This window comes from Malaclemys terrapin, chromosome 1 (genome assembly GCF_027887155.1).
Source record: "Malaclemys terrapin pileata isolate rMalTer1 chromosome 1, rMalTer1.hap1, whole genome shotgun sequence".
Classification (NCBI taxonomy): domain Eukaryota; kingdom Metazoa; phylum Chordata; order Testudines; family Emydidae; genus Malaclemys; species Malaclemys terrapin.
In genome coordinates, this window is record NC_071505.1 from 306,639,740 (window position 1) to 306,652,028 (window position 12,289).

A 12,289-nucleotide genomic window follows, 5' to 3' on the forward strand; every position below is an offset into this window, starting at 1 on the left:
TCTGATGGCCGCATGTGGCCATGGTGGCCGCAGTTGAGAAACACTGCGTTAGAGGCAGGATGAGACATGCACTTTGCCAGTGAGTGTCATAAGTATTTGCTAAAAGGAGGAGAGTGGTGCAGAACCACTGAGTTCCGTTCCAAGCTATGGGATTGTACTGTAGTGGTTATAGACCGGGGGTCTCAAACTCAAATGACTGCGAGGGCCACATGAGGACTAGTGCATTGGCCTGAGGGCCGCATCACTGACACCCCCCCCCTCGCTGCCCCTGTCCCTGCCCCCACTCCACCCCTTCCATGAGGCCCCGCCCCTGCCCCGTCTCTTCCCCACTTCCTCCTCCTCCAAGCGGTTTTAATAATATATATATATATACACTCAGTAAAGCCCCCCCACTGCACTGGGCTGCACCACCACTCCACCCCTGCTCTGCCTCTTCCAGGGGTGGCAGGTTTGTAGAAATTTTGCTGGTGTCCAAAACCTGCCCCCCACCCCCAAACTCTGCCCCCACCTACCTAAGGCTCTGGGAGGGAGTTTGGATGGGGGAGGGGGCCTGGGGTGCAGACTCTGAGATGGAGTTTGGGTGCTGGGTGCAGGCTGGGGCAGGGGGTGGGGGGTGAAGGCTCTGGGATGGAGTTTTGGGATAGGAGGGGTGCAGGGGTGAGGGCTGTGGGGCTGGAGATGAGGGGTTTGGGGCATTGGAGAGGCTCAGGACTAGGGCAGGGGAAGGGCAGCCTGCCCTGACCCTAGTGTAGGGGGACACTAGGACCCTGCAGCAGCAAGTGATGCCAGAAGCCAGCAGAGCAGAGCCTGAGCTGCAGGCTCGGGAGGTGAAGGGGCAGCAAGTGAGGGGGGGGGGGGTGTGACACTCGGGGGAGATGCGTGGGGGTGGCAGGCGGGGCCAGGGGAGAGACTCGGCCCCAAACATTGGGGAGCAGCGCACGGGGAGCTTAGCTGACACATAAAATAACGCGGGGTGGGCTGCGGGGAGATGCGGCCTGTGGGCCGCGTGTTTGAGACCCCTGTTATAGACCCTTCTGCTGCTAGCCCCTCCAGCCTGTCTGTCCTTGTCCCACGCTCCCCCTGCCTCTTCTATCCCCTATTCCCCCGCCCCCCACATTATCCCAATCTCTCTTCCTCACCAGGCCTACCTCCTTTTCCTCCTTGCTAACAAGTCTCTACTGAATTTGTGAAACCAGACTTTCAGAGGCTTATAAATTGGCTACATTCCGGCAGATTTTGACAGGGACTGCAAAAGGCACATCCCTGGCACCACTGCCAAATTTCAAAGCACAGAGGTGCTAGAGCGTCTCAATTAAAATATTGTATGAATTTTTTTAACATTTGCAAGCAACATATTTTCCCCTAAGCTCAGTCTGTGAAATGGCTGAGCAGTTTTGCTGACATTTTCATAGAATTTCATCCGGAGGCAGCCAATCGGGCATGCAAAATTACAGCCTGAAATGGTTGTTCAGCAAAGTTATAAGCGAAAACAGGGTCTTTCTTATGATGATAAGTGTCAGGCAATCCTAACTACAGGTGACTGAGTCCAATAGGTGCAGGATCCCCGTGTGTTTCTTTGCACTAGCAAACTGTAGGAGAATTAGCATTGGAATATATGTCATATTGTCTAAAAGCTTGATCCTGCTAGATAATGGACATGTCCAGGCAGTCTAGACTCCTGTAGAAGTCATTGTAAGGCTCTGACTAACTCATAGGGTCACAGATTCCAAGCCCAGCATGGAACAACTGTGATCTTCTAGTTTGCCCTCTTGCATAACAGAGGTCATAGAACTGCCCCCACAATAATCCCTAGAGCAGAACTTTTAGAAAACCATCCCAGCTTGATTTGAAAATTGGCAGTGATGGAGAATCCACCAGGACCTTGTGTAAGTTCTTCCAATGATTAATTACCCTCACGGCTAAAAATATACAACCTATTTCCAGCCTAGCTTCACCTTCCAGCCATGGGATCGATCTCTGCGAGACTGAAAAGTAGTTGTTCCCATATAGGTAGATACAGACTGTGATCAAGTCACCCTGTAACTATTCTGTTAAGCTAAATAGGTTGAGCTCCCTGAGTCTATCACTATAAGGAATGGGTTCTAATTTTTTCATTCTCCTGGCTCGTCTCTGAACCCTCTCCAATTTATCAGCATCCTTCCTGAATTGCAGGCACCAGAACTGGACACAGTATTCCAGCAGTGGTCACACTAGTGCCAAATCCATAGGTAAAATAACCTCTCTACTTCTCAACATAGGCAGCGAGTTCCATATCCACCTGGTGCTCGGGCACCAGCAATATTCAGAGCTAGGGGCCCAGCTCCAGCAATACTTGGGGTCGGGTGTCTCCCCCACCCAGCCCTACCTGCAGCCCCCGCACGCCTTCCCCGAGTGTCCCCTGGCCCCGGCCCCTGGAGCAGTGTCCCTGTCTCTTCCGTGTGCTGCCTCCCGGCAGCAACTGCTGCTGCAGGGTCCCAGTGCCCCCCATCTTCACTGCCAGGGCAGACTGACTCTGAGCCTGCCCTTCCCCCTCAGACCCTTCCCTTTTCCAATGGGACCCTCCAGCAACACAGGCACCCCCCCACCCGCAGTCACTGCTCCTGCCCCATGCTGGGCAAGGAGGCAGCCCCATCCCTCACCCCCAGTGAGGCTACAGTCAGGAGCAACAGAAGGGGAGGAGGTGCACGCAGCGCCCCCTGGCACCCACCACGGGGGAGGCGAGGGAGATTCCTGGACCTGAGAGGGACCCTAGGAGCACATGCAGTGACAGTGGTGGGGGTGAGTGTGCTGCTGAGGGGGGGGAGAGGGGAAAGGGGGGCTCGTCACCCAGAGCTTGCTGCTGCCGGCAGGGAAAGAGCTGGGGGGAGTCCTCCTCTCTGGCCCCTGTCCCAGAGCAGCCTGCCTGCACCCCAAACTCATTCCCAGCTCTGCCCCACCCCAGAGCCCACAACCCCAGTCAGAGCTTTCACCCCCCCATCATACCCTCTGTCCTAGCCCTGAGCCCCTCCAGCACCCCAAACACCTTATCCCCAGTCCCAGACAGAGGCCTCACCCCCCACACTCCTATTCTCACCCTGAGCCCCTCCCACATCCCAAACCCCTCATCTGCAGCCACACCCCACAGCCCTCACCCCTGCACCCCATCCCTCTGCACCCCTCCCATCCCAAAACTCCCTCCCAGAGCCTGCACCCTGCACCCCAATCCCCTGTCCCAGCCTAGGGTCTGTACCCCAGACCTTCTCCCTCACCCAAACTCCCTCCCAGAGCCTTGGGCAGGTGGGGCATGGAGTTTGGGGGGGGGGGGGCGGGTTCTGGGCACCACCAAAATTTCTACAAACATGCCACTCCTGCTTCTCAAGATTCCCCTGTTATGCATCCCAGGATTGCATTAGCACTTTTGGCCACAGTATGGCATTGGCAGCTGGTTAGCCATCAATCTTTTTCAGAGTCACTGCTTCCCAGGAGAATCTCCCATCATGTAAGTATGGCCTACATTCTTTGTTCCTAGAGGTATACATTTATGTTTAGCCATATTAAAATGCATATTGTTTGCTTGCACCCAAGTGATCCAGATCGTGCGGTGTCAGTGACATATCCTCTTCATAATTTACCATGCTCCCAATTTTTGTGTCACCTGCAAATGTTATCAGTGATGACTGTTTTCTTCCAGGTCATTGATAAAAATGTAAACTAACCTAGGGCTATGAATCAACCCCTGCAGGATCCAACTAGAAACACATCTGTTCAATAATGATTCCCTGTTTTCAATTACATTGTGAGATCTATCAGTTAGCCAGCTTTTAATCCACTTAATGTGTTCCATCTTTTTATATCTTTCTAGTTTTTTAATTAAAATATCATGTGTTAAATGTCTTACAGAAATCTAAGTATATTCCATCAACATGCTTTCCTTTATCAAAGAAACTAGTAATCTCATCAAAAACAGATATCAAGTTAGTTTGACAGGATCTATTTTCCATAAACTCATGCTGATTGGCATTAATTACATTACCCTCCTTTAATTCTTTGTCAGATGAGTCTCATATCAGCTGCTCCATTATCTTGCCCAGGATCCATGTCTCTTGAGTGAGTGCCACCCATCTCTTTCACTTGAACAGTTCCTAATTTCAGGAGAGGATCAAGAATAAGGAAAATATATTTACTGTATTTAGATTTCAGAGAAATTTAGTCATTAAGATTTGAATCTAATTTATAGCATGGGAGATGCTGTCATGTAACCTAATCAACCAGACCTGTTTTCCCCCCTTCTTTTCCCCAGCCACATATACACAGCCATAAAGAAAACACAACAAGACACACCAGTTTGCATGCTTCCATCCATATTTGTGCTGGAGCATGAATTTATTATCAGGAATATATTACACTCATCTGTACATCATAACAGAAATAATACAAACTTTTCCTGTAATTCATTAACCACGTATTAAATCAGACTACAGAACTCCTACTGCATGGGAAAAACTTTACAGAAGGATCCTCAGTGTGTCCACAGGACACAAATGCAATCAGTGCAGAGACATAAAATACCTGATTTTGTTTTTTGTTTGTTTTCTCACCAAAAAATGAACTTAACCATTAGGTACCTGCTGATTTATTGTAAGCAAATTATTTCAGTGAAATGCAGGAACTTATCTACTGATTTGATTTATGCAAATTTCTTAGTTGCAAGAATTCAAACACTGCTCATGTCCCACAGACAGATGTGAAGAAAAAAGAGACAAGAAAGAATTTGTTGCTCTCTGACTCTTTTTCATCACTTGCCTCTCAGGGCTGGTGTACACTAAAGCTGTCAGTCGACCTAAGTTACGCGACTGCAGTTAAGTAACTGAAGTTGATGGAACTTAGGTCGACTGACAGCAGTGTCTACACCACACTATGTCAATGGGAGATGCTCTCCCACTGACTTACCTTCTGCCTCTCGGGGAGGTGGAGTACAGATATCAATGGGAGAACATTCTGCCATCGACTTAGCTTGTCTTCACCAGACCCACTAAATCAACACCACTGCATCGCTCGCAGCAATGCTGATTTAGCCAGAAGTATAGACAAGCCATAAGTGAGGTTGCCCACCAGCTGGCTATGGTCTCAAGGAGGCCCTGCTTCACATGCTCATTCTTTCTGAGGAAGACACTTGTTGGGTGGGAGGAATTTGAAGGTGGTTGGGGTGGATGGGCTGTTTAAAAACTCTCTCCAGGGACCATCCATGGGGCAGAGGCCATGGCTTAATTTGTATTTGTACAGCAACTACAATGGAGCCTTCAGTCTGATAGGATCCTTTGGGTGCTGCTGCAGTAGAGATAATAAATACGCTTAAGGCCACGCCCCCAAATAAGCTTGCAGTTGTATTTTTATAGAGCAATTGTGACAATTTTTTTTTTTTTTTTTTATAGAGCAATGGTCCCTGGAGTAATTCCTCCCTATGCATATGTCACCTACATCCTTTTGCTATCTAAAAGGTAATAGCAATAATCAAGTATCATTGACCTGCCTGGCTGAATCATCTCTGTAAGGGAAAGGGAGTGGAAGAATAATCACATAAAGTGTGCTACCTACAGGCCCTGTGCCACCAATGTTGCACCCCCCACCCCCACCCTACCCATCGCTGAGCCCAACACTGATCATTTCACCTGCTCAGTACTTACAAACTAAATGAAAACTAAAGTAGAATGCTATTCATAAACCAGTCATGAATTTGGGCCTAAAGTGATGTGCCATGACTGGGAGCAATCCGACTAGTCTTGCCAACTTCCTCTTGCTATGTCCTACAAATGGACTGAACCAAAACCTGGCTTCTGAGCCCCCCACCAACATGAGGACAGAATCTCATTTCAGATGCTAGCCCTGTGGCTTAGTCATATTAATGAAAGCGGGACCTAGTGACCTATAGAAGTGAAGGTAATTCTGCTTTAGCTACTGGACTGTTTGAGTTTGCAGTAGAGGTGGAGGAAAAGAGGGATTTATTTTATCCTTCCATAGTTAAAGGCTTTTCCATTATAAAATGTGGTTTTCAGAGGTTTATAGTACAGCCATAATTATGTGCATTGAATTAAAAACTTAGGCCAAAATGTTCAAACCTGGATGCCTAAAGTTCGTAAAACCCACATTTAAGCATCTATGTTAAACTAGCCTGATTAGCAGAATTGCCGAGCATCCCCAAAGCCCACTGAAGTTCAGGTGTGTATTTTGGTTCCTTTATTGTAAAATTGTTGTTTCACTTTCTATTGGACGGCTTCCAATATAAAAATAAAGTCACTTTTAGTAGCTAAATAGCTGTCTTTATGGATAGTTGCTGTGGAGGAAAAGTATACACTCTGTAGCCCTTTGAGAGATGCAGAAACTAATGATTAGTGGGTCCAGGGCTGGCTAAATCAAAGAATGGTTTGACAGCTTTTACTTTGTATTCTCACAGTGTGGGTTAATGAGGAGAGCAAGCGGAGGAATCGAGAGTTCCTCCATAATTAAGTCTCAGGAGCACTTGCCTTGTAAAAGATAGTCCCTCTCCCCACAATCCTTATTCAGCCCTCACTAGCCAGTAAGGTTTATTTGTAAGTGGAACATTTACTGTTCAGGTATTGAGGCACAATGCATGAACAGCCCCATACTACCCAACGTTTAGAGCATGCGCCGACAGGGTGAGAACTCCAGCTACAATCACAATGCTTTGCTAGCCTGCTGCTGTTTTGGTATAATGTATTGACATCTGTTTTCAAAGTGAATTCCCACATTTTGTTACTGTCTAGGCCATATTATGCACCCTAGTTATGTGCTTGAAAATCCTGCTATTTACATTGGCTGCAAAATATAGATAAATTCACCCAATAAACTGTAATCCTCCCCAAGTGTCTTCGCAGGCCTGCAGTCACAGCATCAGGAAATGCTGCTGTAACAGGGTGAAATTCATCTCTCCTGAAAAAAGCCTGTGTTGTGGAGTTAGCGGCGATGCATTTTACCAACCCAGCCCACAGGCAACCTGTGGATTTGTAGCAGTGCCCCATTAGGCTGCTATTTAAACCCAAGGATTAAAATAGGGTTGTTAGGGTCACTGAATCCATGTAATCACAGATCTCTGGGCACCCCCATTTTCAGTGTGCATAAAGAACTCCTATACAGCAGGACTGTCCTTGTCCCCTCTTCACCCAATAGCTCCTCCACGCGTCTTACTTGAGTTTACAGGGCTCTGAGCTGGTTCTTCTTTGCACAGGTGTAAATTTCCCCCCTAACAATTTGCTCTTTTCTTGTGGATTGGTATAGAGGATAGGTCCCCACTGACTTTTCCTTTGAATAGATAGTGATGAATTATCAAAATCCTGCTGCTTCTGCTTTTTAAATCCTATCCAGATGCCAGTACATTTCCTATCATTTCAGCCGACACCCTAACGATGGCAGATGAAAGATCAGCCAAGTCAGCCACAAATGTGCTGGTGCCTGAAGTTCAGCCAGTAAACAAATCCAGGTCCCGAAAACAAAATCTTTTCCCCAACCCACAGACCTGGGTACTAGCTTCCTAGTGCACCTATGATTTTCACTGAAATTTTAGTGGGAATTCTGGTGCACGAGGAAAAAGGTTTGGCTCTTACTGCATTCACTTCAATGCCATTCTTGCACCAGACAGTTACATCTCCCTTACCAACCCTTCATGCCAGCAGATGTTAGCGTTTGTAAGTGGAAGTGTGGGCAGAGAAAGCGGAGGGTGCTAGGTCAGGAAACAAGATTATATGACAGAGTGGCAGTGTTCTCCACTGCCATTTAAGAAAGCTTGGTTTATGGATAATACTGGAGGGAGATATGCTTATTACTGGTCAGGGAAAGGCTCACTAGTGGTATATTGCTGCGGAGGGCTGGTCTACACTACACAATTAAGTCAACATAAGGCAGCTTATGTCAACCTAATAATGTTAGTGTCTACACTACAGCCGTCCTCCCACTGATGTAAGTGCCCTACTACACCGACATAATAACTCCACCCCCAGCTAGAGTCCAGCTCTCCCCGCTCCGCTGGGTGGCTGGACACCGCTCCTGACTGAGAGCCGGGGCCAGAAGCTGGGCGGGGTGGGGGGCTTCAGACCCTGCTCCCAGCCAGCAGCCAGGGCCAGAAGCCCCAGTGGGCCCCCTCCCTGACCACTCTCTGCCAGGAGTTAGGCAGCCTTGTCAATTTCATAGCTGAGGTGTGAAATTGACAAGGATGCCTAGCTCTGGCAGGGAGCAAGCCGGGAGACGGGAAGCCCCAGGCAGCTCCCCCCTCTCCCGCAGGGAACCGGATGAATGGGGAAGAGAAGCCCCTGGCAGCCACCTGTAGTCACATGGATGGAAGCATCAGCATCCAGTATCAAACACCATCAGGAAGTGACTATTGTAAGACAGGGAGAATGGAAATGATGTTGGGATCGCTGGCAGCCCAGTCTACCCACCACTAAAGCCCCAACTCCCAATTCATTGCTAGGAGCATCCATTGCATGTGCGCTTAGCTGACAAAAGGATGAGTAAAGCACCGTAAACAGAGAAATGATGAAGGAAAACAGATTGGCTCAGCCAGCTCAGATCGGGACAGTATAACGTTTTAGTGAGTCACCCATGGGATAATTTAGATTAACGTCATGGTAACAATTCGTACTGTAATAGAACACATTGCCCCAGCCTGGAACATAACAATGAAGTAGGTATTGCAGAGTACCTGTGCATTTAGCAAGTGCGGTATGAAAGTGACCAAAATGATAGCGATAGTGGTTTTTCTTCTTCAACAACTCTCCTACTTTCAGGGTGTACTTGCTGAACACATACAAGCTAGTAATGTATTTCGACAGTGTTAGTCAAATATGGCCTGGTCTAGTCTAATAAGATGTTCAATGTACTCAGTATCATAATATCATGCAAAACTGCTACAAAAATAAATTTCTCTAAAAAAAAAATTAACCTAATTTTTACATCTTGGGATGGGCCAAAGCCACTTAGATCGAAGCTGGCTGTACTTAAGCTGCAGCCTGAGCATTCTGAATACATCCCAGGAAAGCTGAAGCATATTTCAAGTGCAAACAACGCGCATGTTTGCTGGAGTAAATGCCTTCCTGCCTGCTTCCATGCGAGTCATTCTCTGTATACACACCTTGTCACAACAGCTCTTTCCCACTGCTTCTTGACCCTGGAATATTTTGTCGGTATTTACATCCTGGCTGTAACTGGGTCAGGTCCTGGAGCACGCAGTGCGCTCTGTGAATGGGCAGGAAAATGGGCAGGGTCTTTGCCAGAAATGGAAAATAAAAGCATCACATCATTTAAAAAAAAAACATTTTGCTGTCATGTGGGTGACTCACACACCTAACCTGCTGCTGCGCTACATCAAACGCTTTCACAGTCTAATCCAAACAAATCTGATGCAAATGCTGGAACCCACATTTAGAGAACATCAAAGACAACAGGACCTTGCCTGGCTTTGTGCAGTTCCCTACCTGTACCCAGGATCCAGATGAAATACTGTTAACCCCTTCTCATTCTAACTGATGTTTGAGGTGCTGTGCCCCTGGGAAACCAGCATGCTCACTCAGTATGGCGTGACAGTCCATCTGGTCTAGACAGGCACGGCACGGAAAGTTGCCACTGCAACACATGCATGGTTAACAGGTGCAGCAAAGGGGGTTAATATAACAGGGAAACCTAAGAGTATTTGCATTTTGCCTGGAAGGCGGAGGTTTAAGGTAGTTTGGCCTCAAAATATATGTTGAGGGACCAAATTCTGGCCTCAGTTGGATCCATGTGGCCCCCACAAATCTTCCCTGGGGTTCTCCTGGCCATTAACAAGGGCAAACGTTAGTCTAGTATGTGCAGGATCCCCTGTACCCTGAGGCAAACTGGATCTAAATGCTTAGAATATCCGACTAGGGGATTAATGCTTTTGGCCAAATGTCAAGGTCACAGCAAATATTTTTTTTCGTCTTTCTGGGGCTTGAAATAAAATAACACGGGACTGGATTTGTTATAGATTCTGAGTGCTTCCAAAAGTGTTCAGTTAAAAATAAAAAGGCTAACTAGGATTTGAGAGAGTAAAATGGAGTCACTCCATCAAATAAATTGTATGGAACATGCTAAAACCCTCCAGGTTTTGGTCTCTATCCTACATCCATTCACAATATTGATGCTAATAATAATTGTAATTTGGAGACTGGAATGAGTGACCTTATCTGGCATTGAGTATGGAGGTGATTGTTTTGAAGGCAGTACTATTTCAGAATCTCTATGTCGCTGGTGTTCACGTTATACAGTGTACCACTTGGTGGTAGTTTGGAAGGCGCTTCTATTTCTAAGTAACTTTCTTCTATTTTGGGTAGAAATATTCCTGGGAGGCTTGACAGAAATGCATTTCATTTAGCTATAAGTCTTAGGCACAAGTTACAAAACTGCTGACCATCATGAAAATATATCAGCACTTAGTAGAGTATCCAATAATATAAAAAATGCAATTCAGAACATCTTCAACTCCATATATGTTGTGTGTGTCGATATATACACCTATATAGGTACAATACATACATATATATATAAACACACATACATATATAGATATTCAAAACGTGAACTGTTTGTAACTAACCTGAACCACTGCAGCAAAGGTTCATTTTGATGAACCATCAGTAGTAGTATTTTCTTTCTTTCAGCTCTAACCATGGCAAAATGTTTACACATCAGACTACACTGGTTATACTACTCTAAGACATCAGTGTGCCAGTACCGGGAGCGTCTATACTGGAATGATAATAGTACACTGCCTAGCTTACACTTATGCAGCTACAGAGCATGCTTGCAGTAACCAACCCTAGGTGTCTATGGTTGTTAATACTTTCTTGGATGATCACATTCAGCGGGTTGGAAAAATGTGTAAAAGCCCAGTTAACGTCTGCAGCCGCGTGGAGCGGTCATCTTGGCACTGTGCTGACTTTTGCGGGAGTAGGAGGTCCCGATGAACAGCGATAAATAGGTGTAGGAGACGTAGGAGACAGTTTAACGGGGCTCATGGGCTCCGCTGTCTGGAGCTTCCAAAGCAGCTCTTCATTAGTCCTGCTTAACCTCTTCTTTTCCTTGGTTTCTTTCTCCACGTATTCTTGAAGATTAGCATTTTCCTCAGATAACTGCCTGCAGGGGGAAATAATGCACCCGTTAACATTTCACACGGCTAAACAGTGCTGGATTGTCATTAAAGCACATATGACAGCTGCTGAGGCCAGTACCCCACACAGCTGTTAAAGTCACCCCCTGTGACAGCTTCACACCAGAGCCAGGCTGGCATAGCAATGGTTTGCTCCTGATGAAGCCAAGTTCAGCATAGTTCAGGTAATACACCTGCAGTTCCCGGCACAGTGATTCCATCACATGCTGCTGAGTCAGATCACAGTGACCTAACGCAACCTGACAACTTGAAAGAAAATTCCCGGCACTTTGTCTTCTAGTTACAGTCAGTTACAACAGCATGTGTACTGCATGTGAGCACGAGGGCAAACACTTGTGAGTTTGTTATTAAGCAAATCAGTTAGAATTGTGTACTTTTCCCCATCTGACACAACAAATAATACATTTTAAAGCAATCACAGAAACAGGGACAGGACTGGATGGCTCAGGGGTATGTAATGGGACATGGAGCCTTTCAAGGCTTTGTCCCTGGGGTTTGAATTAGGTCCAGGTGGGGAGTGACTCGAAGTTGTTGCCATCCGATGGGTGTTTGGAGGACCACATGAAACTGCGGGTAAAATTAGTCTGATTCCTAGTGGACAGGTGTCCATAGTGCAAAACAAACCACTCCCCCCAATTATTATTGGCTCTTCTTGGTATCCTCGATGGCAATCGCAGCATATGCAGCCAGGATGAAAAGATCATGAAGACTAAACTGATGCTCCCTTCAGGTCAGGCTTAAAGCATGTTGCTGGGGTACCGTGTACTGGGATTTAACACGCCGAACCTCTTCTGTGGATAAATTGGACATTTTCAGTCTCTAGGGTGGTCAAACTAATACTGATCATGAGCACAATGGGCCACTTCGCTCAATGTCATGGATGTCGGGTATCGCAGGCCAGGGGAGGCTGAGCCTCCCCAAACAGCCAGGCATGGCCCTGTCCATGATCTGCCCCGAGGTCCCTCCTGCTTCCCTCTCTCCCTCCGTGGCCAGGGTTGGGGCTGGGGCTAGGGAGGGCCAGCCTGCGGCCGGGGATTTGGGGCGCTGGGGCCGGTGCTCGGGCCGCCCGGTGCTGGGGATGACCATCTGGCGCTCCAGGGCTAGGGGTGCTTG

General features: G+C 47.2%; 1 protein-coding gene across 2 annotated transcripts in view; it reads right to left on the reverse strand.

Moving 5' to 3' along the window:
- Positions 1 to 4,319: 4,319 nt before the first annotated feature.
- The window catches only part of MTUS2 (microtubule associated scaffold protein 2), a 289,486-nt gene continuing 281,516 nt past the window's right edge, over positions 4,320 to 12,289 (reverse strand). For both annotated transcript variants that reach the window (XM_054015375.1, XM_054015376.1), the window contains exon 14: positions 4,320 to 11,142. In XM_054015375.1, coding sequence (XP_053871350.1) covers positions 10,926 to 11,142 — 217 coding nt within the window. In that variant the 3' untranslated portion in view covers positions 4,320 to 10,925. The remainder of the gene's footprint in view (positions 11,143 to 12,289) is intronic.